This window comes from Phoenix dactylifera, chromosome 13, assembly GCF_051530095.1.
Source record: "Phoenix dactylifera cultivar Ajwa chromosome 13, Ajwa_hap1_PhDact_Kaust_v1.1, whole genome shotgun sequence".
NCBI lineage: Eukaryota > Viridiplantae > Streptophyta > Magnoliopsida > Arecales > Arecaceae > Phoenix > Phoenix dactylifera.
In genome coordinates, this window is record NC_143202.1 from 7,743,888 (window position 1) to 7,757,444 (window position 13,557).

Below are 13,557 nucleotides of genomic sequence, written 5' to 3' on the forward strand. Positions count from 1 at the left end.
AACAAGAAATGGTTTGTGATTAAATGTATAGGCATGTAAAGTTTTTCATTTTTAATATGATATGAGATTTCTCAAGGAACAGTTTTCCTAGTAGGTATAATAGAATTTAACAACATATAAAATCTTTATAGTAGCATGAAATTTATGAATAAAGCTTCTTGTTTATGCTGCTCATACTGCAAGCAATAAAATAAATCAATAAATAGATGAACAAATAAGAAACAGTACTTTGACATGAGAAGATCAAAGAATACAAAAGAGGGACTTCTAAGTGATGTATAGATCTCCTTAATGACAAAATTATTATGAACACAATAATTATAACAAATAACACTAACTGAGTTGGGATTTTACAAAAACTGCAATCCTACTCATGCCGGAATATGGAATTCATGGAGAGACCCGGACATGCTAATAAAGCCGGCATTGCTCTCCTCACAAAACAATAGATAAAGGAGTACCCACTGCAGGCATCTTCCATCAGCCCACAAAGACTAGCTCAGCCAATCAGTCAAGCTCATTTTTGAGTCTTGGTGCTTGCAGGAGGCTGCACCCCTGCAACAAACCTTGGCAGGGTTAACACGGTATTCACTCGAGATACACCCTCCAGAGCAGACCGTTCATCACCCTCCATTACGGTGGCATCGCCATCAGCGGGCTGTTGACATGACCGAGATCTAGACAATTGTTTCTTGGTGCCTTCATTATCATCATCTGCAAGGATCTCAGAACCAGATTGGATGGTGCCAGAATGATCCACGCTACTTGGAGTATATGGCTCTTGTTTGCCTCTGGCAGTTCCCATAGAATCAGCTGATCCACTCACTTTGGTCTTGAGGTTGGAAGAATTATTGGGTGCATCTGCATTCAGGAATAGGCAGACTACCGCACAATCATCAATTTTGGAGGTTGGGTATTTGAGCCTCCAGGCTCGGACTGCTGACTCAACAAGGGAACGAGCTGCGGAGGACCGAGCAGGAGTAGAGGCGACAATGTCAACCACTTCTTTGTTAGACAACACATCCCACACCTGTAAGAACAAGGAAGCATAAGCAGCACGTAAGCATCGCAGTTGGCAAAGGACAGCATAATTATTCAATGAAACTGTTCAGGATAATTTGTTTGGCTCAATGGTCAGTATACAGATCATATTACAAGAGAGGTAAAAATAAAATAAAATGGCAGAAACAAATTTATGTTTCATTGCCTCACCCCATCTGTGGCCAGCACAATGAACTCATCCCTTTCAGTAACGCGCCTGTATGAAACTTCAGGCACAGAAATTAAACCAAAATCCTTCAGACAAAAATCTCCAAAAGCTCGTGCCATTGCCAAGCCCGGGGAGTTACTGTTCGGCAGCCAAACCCGAGCCACCCCTGGCTCATCCTGAAGAGCAAAAACACGACCCTTACATTTCCTGATTCTCTCCGCTTCCCCTGTAAAAAAGTCCTCTTAAGACATGCCGCAATTGAAGGTTTTCTCTTAAACCTATTGAAACATACAAATTGCTTCCACAGGCAGAACATTCATGATGGAAAAGCACCCACAGTCCCTAAGTTGCCAGAAATCTACTTTCACTCAAAGAGAAGTACATCTAATTAGGTAAAGAGTTACGAGTCAGTAAGATAGGGCTTCCTGTAACATAATTTCTGTAGTATATTACATTTAACTTAAAATATTGAATACAAGTAATACATATTATTAAAGGTGTCAGCTGGTTCTCCTTATACCAGGGCAAGATGGAATTTTGAAGCAGATATAGTTCAAGTGTGTTAATAGACTAAAGTCTAGTCAGCATATAAAAAATACTTAATAGCCAGAAATAAATACATATCTATATATGAAGGATCCTACTGGAAAAAAAGAAGGAATACCTAAAGCCAAAAATATAAGGTCTCCACAATTGACACAATGAGCAGTAGTACTACAGTTTACCATATCATATACTTACTCCTCAAACTTCCCATCTCTTTGGATCACCTAATGGGTCACATTTCTCCATTGGTTCCTATTCAAGGCCAAATGTACCAAAAGAGGAATTTATGCATTCCTACACTACCACCCAGTAAGTATCCTTTGTTCACCCTTCCTCTTTCGTATCTGAAGTCTCTTTTCTTCCCTGAAACTAATGTTGGCCAAAGGAACTACTTCGAAAGATAGCTATAACAAGAAGAACAGCAAGCAAAAGCAAAACAAAAGATAACAAACTTGCAGTAACTGAGAAGAAAATTCCTGCATTTCATGGATTAATACACGTTGTAAAAAGGAAGTTATAAAGAAAAGCAAATGACCTGGTTTCTATTAATAATATGGAAACCTTTGTAAACAAATCGACTAAAGGTAGACCATCAATTTTTTGCTAGACTCAGATTATTTTATCTATGCCTACGGATAAAGTGAAATTCAGAAGATCTTAGCTTCATGTTACCCATTTCTATTGCTTCCAATCCCATCAATCATGAGTCTATGAGTCTAACCACCATTCTGAACCAATTAGACCATGTGCCCACCTCACAAACACTATCTTTGGATCCTCCCGGACCAGCCACTTCTTTTTCTATTTTGAGAACTGGTGCAACAGAAACAAATGAAATAAAATGAAAAAGGGGATTGGCATCAACCAATATATCATCACACTAATCTCTTAGTGCTAGTGCGTATCAACCATCAACATGGTATGGCACAATACACGTATCATGCCATCCTATATCATTATCATCCAAGCCTTTTCCCATCAATTACCAGTCAGCTATAGAGACAACTCCATAGATAGAAGGCTTCATTAAGGGATTGAGCAGATTTTACAACCACCGAGTGTTAGCCTGTCATGAACTCTCTAAACTCTGTAACAGATTCCTAACCAAGGCAAATTTAGACAAGAGTGGGGCCCGCCATGACCTACATGGTCATTTATCAATAGGTAGTTCTACCATTCTGCTTGTAATTTAAGCTTGAGCAATGAAGAAGCAACCCTCCAAAATTCCTCTGGACTTCCAAAGAGTCCAGATGAGAAGGTAAGATGACAATTGACAGTTCTGACATAAGATTTATATTCATCCCAAAGGCAACAAAAAGCCAAAGGGCGAAAAGAAATGGAAACCCATGGATATTATAAGACATATTTAATATATAATTAGCATCATGAAGGAGAAAAAAAAAACAGAAAATTAATGTTGTTATTTCAGTTGTGAGACAGAGTGCCCTCATTTCATGTCATTCATACTTCCAAAATATCAACGGATACTTATAACCAACCTAGAGAACCTAAGGATACAATACTATTCATCATACAAGATATACTTGGTTGACAGAACCAAAAACCTTCGTTGAATCAAACCAGTTCCTTATCATTTCAGTTGTGAGACAGAGTGCCCTCATTTCATGTCATTCCTACTTCCAAAATATCAACGGATACTTATAACCAACCTAGAGAACCTAAGGATACAATACTATTCATCATACAAGATATACTTGGTTGACAGAACCAAAAACCTTCATTGAATCAAACCAGTTCCTTATCATTTCCAATCACTCCTAAAGAGATTGACAAAGAACTCCATAAATTTGAGACTTTTTCATGTGCCATGTATCAAAACTATCAATTTTAATCCCCTTCACAACATCAACATTTGGTTGATGCTTTCTAAAAAGCCTCAATATCTTTCCCTTTGCTTAAACAACAGTTCTCTTGATCTTTGACCACATTTGCTTTCCATCCTCCTCATCCATTTAAGCTATAACCTTTTTTGTCATACCATTCTTCATTTAACCTGTTAAGTTCCATCTAGTTAATATTATACATACTAGTCTAGATGGGTGAGAAAATCTCCTACCACTACATATTTTAAATCATATTTATTCTAAAATATGAAAATAAATCCATACACAATATTGTCCCCATTTGACAAGCCTCCACTATTCTTTCACCTATGGAGTCTAACAAGACAATTTGTTCTAGAAAGGTCACTAGAACTCCCAAACAAAAGATAATTGGATCCTCAAATTAATTAACCTATTATTTTAAGTCATCTTAAGTTTTTCCATCAAAATTTGACCAACTAGATAAACTCAATGTTACTCGTATATATCCCCACCCTACCTTCCAAAGACATCCAGCTATTAAAATCTAATATATTTTGTGCCGACTACTTAACAAATTCTATGCAGAAAAGAAAAATCACATGCATAAGATACATGTTCGCATGGATGCAAAAACACGGCAATTGTGGCCCTGCTGGAATCCACAATAATCTTTACATGAATCATGATACTGATGATTTGATTCATAAGACATTTCAGTGGGAGGATAAGATAGTTTCTCTGTAACGCAATCAAAAACTACGGAAAATCATCTAATTATTAGGTTTATAATGGAGAAAGAGAACCCAGAAAAAATCCAACGTAAAATAATCTATTTTAAGACGTAATAGACAAGACAACATCTTGATGGTTCAGTTTCAGATATTATGAGACTCAAGTCCAGCCATCAAAAATTACATTGCTTCACTTTCTCTTTCATCTCCCATCCTAACTCCACAGGGAAGCTAACAATGCAAGGATGACAAAAGATCCCCTCTCACTCTCCCCAAGGAGAAAGAGGGAAATGATATCCCTATCTTTGTTAAAACCTGGATGCTTTTTCCTCTCTTGTCCCGGCATCTTAACCTCTGAAGTCTATGACCACTTCTTAAACCCATTTTTAGTCAGCTATACTGCAAGAGAGAACCCTTTTAGAGAAAATTTCCTGCAATGTCTGAGTTCAAAAGCAGGTTAAGAAACCTGGATTTCTGTTGATTGTGCCGAATCCAACATAAGCAAACTCAAGGTCTTAGCATCTATGAATCTGAAGTAAATTTACATGAGTCGGATTCAGATCTAGATTTATTCATTGTCAAAATTAGTTTTCTCACTGTTAGAGTTGGTTAAGGACTGAACAACAATGCACTCAGCCACTCAGTATAAGACATGACATTATATATTTAAGTGATATTATTTACAACATTACATACACTAAAATTTATATTCTAATATCTTACCATCACAGTGTGAAAAGAGATTAACAAATTTAGTAAAAAGATCTAACCCGTCACATAGCTCCAGAACTCAAGTACCGTGATCGGAATAAAGGAGAAAAAAGGTCATAAACCAACAAAATTACTTTGAATGATCGGTAACAAAATAAGCTACTCAAACTAGAGAGCAAAAGTTTTGGCAAGATGCAAAAATCCATTCTAACACATGCATGCTTATGTTTCTGCAATTCCAACTAATGAGAATTGTCATACTTGTAATGATGAAAGACTCTTACTCCTTGCCGCTTCTATTAACCATTTCACGAAAGAAAATCACCACTCAAGCAGATTTCTTTAATGATATGTAGCATTTACTGTTAGCTTAATAAAGGGTGCATGAAAACTTGAAAGGCTGATCTTCTACCTTCTCCTAAAATTCCTAAAACCTAAAAGTAGCATTTACTATTAGCTTTAATATTGCCACTTCTATGAACCATTTTGCGAAAGAAAACCATCACTCAAGCAGATTTCTTTAATGATATGTAGCATTTACTGTTAGCTTGATAAATGGTTCATAAAAACATGAAACGCTCATCTTCTACCTTATCGTAAAATTCCACAAAACCTAAAAGTAGCATTTACTATTAGCTTAATATTGCCACTTCTATGAGCCATTCCACGAAAGAAAATCATCACTCAAGCAGATTTCTTTAATGATATGTAGCATTTACTGTTAGGTTAATAAATGGTTCATGAAAACTTGAAAGGCTAATCTTCTTCCTTATCTTAAGATTTCATAAAACCTAAAAGTACTTTAGCTAATTTAAGTGGTAACTTCAAGTAGATGAAATTATGAACAAATGCTTATCTTTCATGAAGATATCTATGCCATAAGCCCCATGCAATGTCACAATATGCAAATGAAGATGAGGGCCAATATCCTACTGTACACAAAGAGAAGCTTTTCATCAGCACTACTATGACCATAATCATCAAGCTTTATTCCAACTACTTAGGAGGTTTTATGGGTCTTCATTTACCAAGAATTCCTATTTAGGGCTACCTCTGATATAATTTCAAGCTTTTCCATTGTCATCTCGGACATTCCCCTTCTATACCCATCAACAGAAATTAAAGTACCTTTTCTTACTAGAGCCCTTTCAGATCTTTGCTGCATCTGCCCTAACTATCTCAATCAGTTCAAAAACATTTCATCAGCACTAATACCCATTTAAGATTTGTTATCATGTTAGTACATTAATAGTGGAGATTTTGATGGCTATTTTTTTTCCATATTAATATCCCAAGAATGTGGTTAACTTAAATAAACATTAGACACTTCGAATAGACTCAACTTTGCTTCAGAATATAGAGCAACAATACCATAATCCCCATGTTAAGTTGCAAGGCTGAAGAAGAATGAGATGAAGTCTCTTTTTGTACCCATAAAGAACACACTTGCCTTTAGCATCAACACCTCTTTGTCGAAATTTATACAAAAATAGTGGTTCAAGGAACTAACTTGTGTAGGGTGCAGTTAGCTTCAATATCGGATGCTTCAAATACATGCTAATCCCTGCACACAAGAAGGCCATAGATGGACCTGTTCAAGTTTCCAAGCAGCACCACATGCAAACTCTGTGATCTTCTACATGTGATGATAAAGTTAACCACTTCAAGGGAGGTGCTAGAAACAGGTTGCCTACAACTCTACTATCAATAGGCACAACCCCCTTCACCCCCCAATCTTTAGAAGTTGACTTGAATTTTCATTCAAGAGTTAAAGTTTGAACTCTAAATTTTGTGATGGCATCCTTGGTATCTATTTCCAACTTTCTGTTTTATAGTTAATATTTAAATTAGTATTTTTTTATTTTTTGAATCCATTAAATTCAGATTTGAGCCGGGTTTGAAATCAAGCTGGATACAAGCTTAAGTTGATTCCTATCTTGATTTAGGATATTCAAGCTGTTTATTTAGGCTCATGTTTGGCTCGGTTCGAAATTAGGCTCGAATTGATCCTGAAATAGCAGTAAAAAAAATCATGATTGATCTCAAATTTCAAGGTCGAAATTAATTTCAAGCCGCACTTGACACCCCTACTCCAATACACTCTGTCTAGGGGTGCAAATGGGTCGGGTTGGGTCGGGTCTTGAGTGACCCCAACCCGACCCGGTTTCTCGTTCGGGTCCTAATTTTAGACCTTGATCCAACCCAATTGAAGGTCGGGTCGGGTCAGATCGGGTCCACAGCTATAATTTTGGACCCAACGGATCATTCGGATTGAGTCGAGTCCATGTATAACCCAGACCCGACCCGAATAATTCGGGTCCGGGTCGGGTCCAAGTCGGGTCCGCATAGGCGAGTAGGTGACAGCGGCACGTCAAAGAAGGGAGAGGAGGAGGAAGAGAGCAGCATTGAGAGAGAGGTCGGCATCATGTTTGCAGGTGAGATCCGAGGAGGAGGGAAGTGTCTAGAGAGGGCGGCGTCAGGGTCACAGGTGAGATCTAAGGAGGAGGAGGAGGAGGAGGAGGAGGAGGAAGATGGTGCATGGTGTCGTGAAAAGTGAGATCCGAGAAGGAGGAAGAGGGTGGGTTTGGGGTTGCAGGTGAAATCCAAGGAGGAAGAGGGTGGTGTCAGGGTCGCAGGTGAGATCCAAGGAGGAGGAAGAGGGTTTCGGAGGAGGGACATACCTTGGAAGAAGGGACAAAGCACGCCGAAATCGCCGGATGCCAAAAAAACTCGCGGGCGCGCAGAAGGGGGAGATCGATCTAGGAAGGAGGGGTCTTCTTGACTTCTCCAGATCTAGGGTTCCTTCACCGGACAGGGGACTCGGATTCCAAAACCTCCAACATCCTCCTCGGCGGCAACTTTGAGTCCCCGTTCACCGACTACGGCCTCGTCCTCTGGCTCCTCCCCTCCCCCGACGACGACCACCTCTCCTCCTCCCTCTTCTACCGTGCCCCGAAGACCCGCCACCCCCGCTCCCGCTCCTTCACCCCTCACTCCGACGTCTATAGCTTCGGCGTCCTCCTCCTCGAGCTCCCGACCGGTAAAACCCCCTTCCATGACCTTGTCGAGGAGCACGATGCCGACATCCCCCAGTGGGTCTGCTCAGTGCGCAAGGAGATGGAGTGAGGATCCGGTCTCCTCAGGGAACGAGGCCTCGGAGGAAAGTTGGCGGCATGTGGGCCTCCAGATCTAGGGCTACAGCCTGCGGGTCTAAACAGGTAATCCGGATTCGGGTCGGGTTAGATCGGGTCTTCCAGTAAATGATCCAAAATTAACCCAAAAAAAATGGATCGGGTCGGGTCTAGATCGGATCAAGATTGGGTTGACCCAAACCCGACCCGAAAAATAGAACGGGTCCAAATTTAGAACCCGACCCGGCCCCGCGAGTCCTAAAATTTGGATCGGGTCGGATCTACGCGGGTCGGGTCGCGTCATGGGTCAAGCCGATCCATTTGCAGTCTTAATTCTGTCTATAGGGCATGCCTCTAATCTCATGTCTTATCAGCTGTTTTGACTCAAACTCCAATCTCCAATGCCATTTTTCTCATTCTATTGTTGTGTCATTGACCCTCACTTTTACTACTAAGAAACTTAACCCAATTCACATGATCCAAGCTTTCCTCCATAACCCCTACAACTTCTCCACAGAAGTGTTCTTATTGTTACCATTAAGGTTCTCATCCTAAGAAGCGCTAATGCATTAGAACTCAAATATTGGCATGCAAGACATTAGAGTTGGTCGAAATGAATTATAAATGTTATTCCATGAATAAGAAAAGTTTGTTCTCATACCCTGACAAGATTTTACTACAACGCAGTTTAAAAATTGTTCTTTCTAGATTAGCATCAAGGGGACATAAAAACAACAAAAAACCTAAATTGATAAGAGGAAACTAAGTTCCTAGTATCCATCACAAAAATTACATTATAACTAAAAAAAGAACTCCTGTTATGTTCCTTCCTACAGAAAGTAGTCCTGAAATACAGAAAACATGAGCACGTCAACAGTGATATTTTCCTTGTACCACCAAAGAACATTAGCAACAAAGTCATAAAGCATTTCCCATATTCTTGCCCCATTTCAAATCCTAGATCCGAAACAAAGGCATGCCATTCACTCATATAGAGAAAATGCAGCCCAAACATTGAACAACTTAAAACATATACATTAAAAAAATTTGAAAAGTAAAGGAGAAACCATACTTGGTAGATTAGGTTTAAGGTCCACAGTCAACTGAACTGCAATCAAGCAGTCATTCTTATCTCTAGTACCCAGCACAGCTCTTGAGTCCCCCACGTTCCCAATTACAAGATCTTCACCCTATATAAATAGCAGGATGCCTCTTAAAGTCAGGAAACTCAATTTACTTATTTATTAATTTTTCAGCAAAGTGCTTTTCATCATTTCTTTTTTAATATGAAATACCTGTAAGAAGGAACATTCATAAGATCCAAAGATATTTGCTTCCATGGAGCAATTCTCGGTTTTCTTCTACAATTTATTTGAAGATTATGAGACATAAGGAATATTAATTATTGTTACCTGTTTGACCATGGTGACTGCTGTTGTCCCACTGCAAAAGCAATTAATATTTGGATGCAGTTTCAGTTCTTTATCCATAACCTTGAAAGCCTTCACAAATGACTCTTTCAGTGTCATAAAGATCTCTGGATGCTTATCTTTCTCTTCAATATCAGTGGAAACCCCGGACCCCTCATCCAGGCATATAGATGAAGTTTCTTCTGAATTCATGCTTCCTGAATGGCTAATAATACTGCCCTCTCTACAATCATCACTTCCTACGTTTACTTCCAGATGAGTACTCAGCTTCAGAGGCAGAGAATCTCTTACTTTCCTTGCAACCATGTGGCCATACGGTCCATGACCATCAAAAACCCCACAAAAGACTGTGTCTGCTCTCGAACCAAAATTCTGCAAACAGAAGATCCAAAGTTAAGTAAACAAAGTCGGCATCCTCAGTTCCCTGAGAAAATCATGCCAAACAGTCACAAGACAACAAAATGACAAGGTTACTCACGTGCACAGCATGTGCAAATACAGTGAGTGACAACCGGTGGAACAGAAGAAAATGCAAAATTGACAGATGGGGAACCATCTTCATCTCAAAATAAATAAAAATTTAGGAAAATAGCCACCCACAGTCTCTGAAAATATGATTACATTTCAAACCACTGCTACTCAGGAAATTTGTGAAGGGTTACATGGAAGTTTTATAGCAAATCAAGCAAAGAAATTATTTTCCCAAAGCAGCCGCCTGATCTGATTCCACTAACCAAACAAGCCATATTCTGAAAGGTGTAGAGATCATAAGGAAAATTATATATAAAGATTAGCATGATATATGCATCTCTAATGATTCGATATACAAAGCTATAAATCACCTCCATATACTTCAAGAAAGACTAATATTAACTGTGACAAGCAAATTCAGTGACTCAACAAGACAGAATTGCTCCACTGATAGTGTCAAGGAGAAATCATTTGACACTGAATAATGTAAGGGGAAAAAAAGGATATTATCGAGTCATGTTCATGACGATCCGCGGTGCTGAGAGGGGAGAATCAAAGAAAGAGAGAAGAAAATGACATGTAGTAGGAGAACCCTGGAATATGCGAAGAACCCGAATATGAAATACTCTTAATGTAAAGCCTGTCCGGTAATAATTAAAACAAAATAATCCATCGTAAAGCAAAAATCAAATGATGTAATAGAGCCGTGTTAAGCAAAACCCGAGAAATAATTGGCTGGAAAGCTGGAACCAAATCTCTCACTCTAATTTGTCTTTGTCCAATGTTAGGAAATCACTGGCCACCGTAAAGGGGAAAAGCTTGTTTAAGGCTTGAAAGTTTTTCAATGCATAACTTGGGATTATCGAGTCAGTTCTTAACATCATAAGAATATTGCTTGTGAGTAGATGAAAATGAACCTCCCACACAATCATGGCATCCTGGTTGGTCCCCTTCTTGCCCTGCTGCGTAAAGAGAGATGCGACGCTGCTGGCCCCGTTAAGGAACATCCTCCCAGGGATCCGGTGGAGCTGTTCGAAGGAAGAGATCCGGGGGCCCTGCCGCCTCCGCGACGCCGCCTTGCGGGGCCGCTTGACCCCTGACGTGGGCGACGACGGGGTCGACGGCTCCGACGAGCTGCTCCACCCGTCCGACGACAGGCAGGACCCCATCCGGAGGGCCCTGATTATATCCAGTATGCACTCCAAACCAGCCAGGCAGCCGAGCCCCCCGTTTCCTCCCTCCGGCGGATCCGTCGATACCCCCTTTCCTTCCCCCGCCGCCACCAAGCCTTGCCCTCCCCGCCCGCCGACGCGGACGACGACGACAACCACCCCCAAGTCAGCCCCTCCGAACAAAACCTCTCGACGTTGGTGGACTGGCAAAATTCCTCAAAGGCAAATTTCTATTCAACCCCAAAAGAAAAAGGAGGAAAACCAAAGCAAAAAAAAAAAAAAAAAAAGCAGATTCGTTGGGCCCTCTCCAAGCGCAGAGACAATGGGGATTGAATGGAATCTTCTCTCCCTATTTCTTTTGCCTTTCTTTAATCTATTTTCCTCCGCCACTACTTTCTAATGTCCTCAAAAAAACCCTCTAAAAATCCGAAAAAAGATGATCAGATCCACCTCCAAAAAACCATTACAACCAACCATCCGCGAAAAGACCACCAAAATTAACGATCAACAAAGCGAACCACCAAAAACCCAAACAGATCTCATTAGAAAACAAAGAGGACAGCAGAAAGAATAAAAATCCTCCTTGATAACTGCTTAGAAATATCTAGACAACAATGGAGGAAACAGAGATGGGAAATCGAGATCAAAAATCTGAAAAGATTGATGAAGGATAGGAAATGAAGATTAGGGATCTAAGCAGAACATTTAACGGAAAGGAAGAGAATGACAGGAGCCTCTTTTGTTTCCAATCCCCTCCCTCTCTCTCTTGACCCTACCCACTAGATTTCGCTCCACCTCTCTCCTCTCCTTTTCCCGTCTTCTCCAATCCCGTGGCGCCCTTCGCCTCGCTTCCCGTTTTTTCGCCTGTTTCGTCCTCCCCTCCCCCCGTCTCTCTCTCTCTCTCCCTTTTTTTTTTTTCTTGTTACTGCTTTTCTATCCCCTCATGTCTATTTATCCTCTCTCCACCCCCCATCTCTCACTCTCTCCTCATATGTCTAATTTTTTTTATTTTTTATTTATTATTTGTATTTGTCTGTTTATTAATTAACAAATTAATTAAGTAAATTTCTTTTTTTCTCTGGCTCGGTCATCTGGGAGGACCGGAGCCTCATGCCCAGCGGGGCCCATGAGCCATAATTTTGCCCTCATATGTGAACATTATTATGGAAATGCAATTTAATTTTTTATCACCTTCTTTTCTCTCTCTCTCCTTTCCCTTTCACGCTCATACAAACCTATCAAGTTTTTTTTACTTTATATTGTTAATTTATGTTTTACACGTGGTAAAATGACATTTTTACCCTTAGACTTTACTACCATTAAAAAATGCTATTTACTTGTCTTAGCCATGTTCTCACCGTACTCTTATTATTATTACTATTTGATGAGGGGGATAAGGATATATGATATATCTATCGTGGATATTTGCTGATGCATTGTTATTATATAATTAATAGCTACCAGTGACTTGGATTTTGGGATAAGGGGAATGGGCGGCAAATTTGGCCTTGGCCCAGGCCATTGCGGGGAAATTTTATAAGGAGATTTATTGGCTTTGCGCTAACCAAATTATCCATACATCCCGGCCTTACCATGAGCTGCGACGCATGAACGGCTCATGCTAGAGTTGAATGCTTCTAAACCGAGCGATGCACGAAATTATCACATAAAAAAATACATAAAATTGCACACATATCAAAAGATCACATATGTGAGCAGCCGGTGTACCAAATTATCTGTTTCATTTTTTTTAAGGTTATTAAATAAGGAACGCCAAGAGATTCTTCATCAATATAGTTGTGAAATGCGTGCAAGACAAGCAAAGAATTAGGTTGGAAAATTTGGATTATGTGATCAACTCAACTTCAGCACGAAAAAAATATAACTTTTAGAAAAATTGCAAACACGAGCTATTCCGATTAAATTCAAATATTATGTCAGCTCGTGGAAGTTTTAACTTTATTTATGAATATTAAAAATAAAAAAAAATTAATAAAGATACACCTTTGATGATTAATGTAGACAATCATTTTATGCATGATTAATTGATTCCACAATTAAAATAAATAACTATAGCTTTGATTGATAAATATGGTTCTTATTTTAAGGTATATATCCTTTTGTGATGGTTTATAATTTATAGGAAATCAAATTTCATGGGAGCTGGACTTTTGTGCACATTTGCCCTTGCTAGGTTTCTTCACCATCTTAGAATATTTTGCTTTTTTTTTTCTTTTTTATGTTTTTTCCTTAATTTGTCACACATTTTTTGCTAGGTTCTGCAAAAATAACTCTTTCTTAAATTAGATTACACTTGATGGTTGAACAT

The 13,557-nt window shown here is 39.4% G+C and overlaps 1 protein-coding gene across 2 annotated transcripts; it reads right to left on the reverse strand.

Annotated features, from left to right (window-relative positions):
- Positions 1-248: 248 nt before the first annotated feature.
- LOC103697725 (putative protein phosphatase 2C 33) lies at positions 249-12,187 on the reverse strand. Of its 2 annotated transcripts, none has more exons than XM_008779642.6 (5): positions 10,974-12,187; positions 9,568-9,957; positions 9,228-9,345; positions 1,213-1,436; positions 249-1,030 (listed from the first exon to the last, which is right to left on the reverse strand). In XM_008779642.6, the coding sequence occupies exons 1-5, from the start codon at positions 11,223-11,225 to the stop codon at positions 518-520; spliced, it is 1,497 nt and encodes a 498-aa protein (XP_008777864.2). In that variant the 5' UTR covers positions 11,226-12,187; the 3' UTR covers positions 249-517. The 2 variants fall into 2 exon arrangements, with proteins under 2 accessions (XP_008777864.2, XP_008777865.2); XM_008779643.6 differs by having other exon boundaries at positions 10,064-12,152.
- Positions 12,188-13,557: the final 1,370 nt, after the last annotated feature.

What these genes read in the sequence shown, in the direction of transcription:
- LOC103697725 (XM_008779642.6), bottom strand. Translation starts at nt 11,225, where the DNA reads ATGGGGTCCTGCCTGTCGTCGGACGGGTGGAGCAGCTCGTCGGAGCCG. An exon ending in CAGTCACCATGGTCAAACAG is followed by an intron (nt 9,346 to 9,567) that starts GTAACAATAATT and finishes CTATTTATATAG; the next exon opens with GGTGAAGATCTTGTAATTGG. An exon ending in TTGTGCTGGCCACAGATGGG is followed by an intron (nt 1,031 to 1,212) that starts GTGAGGCAATGA and finishes TTGTTCTTACAG; the next exon opens with GTGTGGGATGTGTTGTCTAA.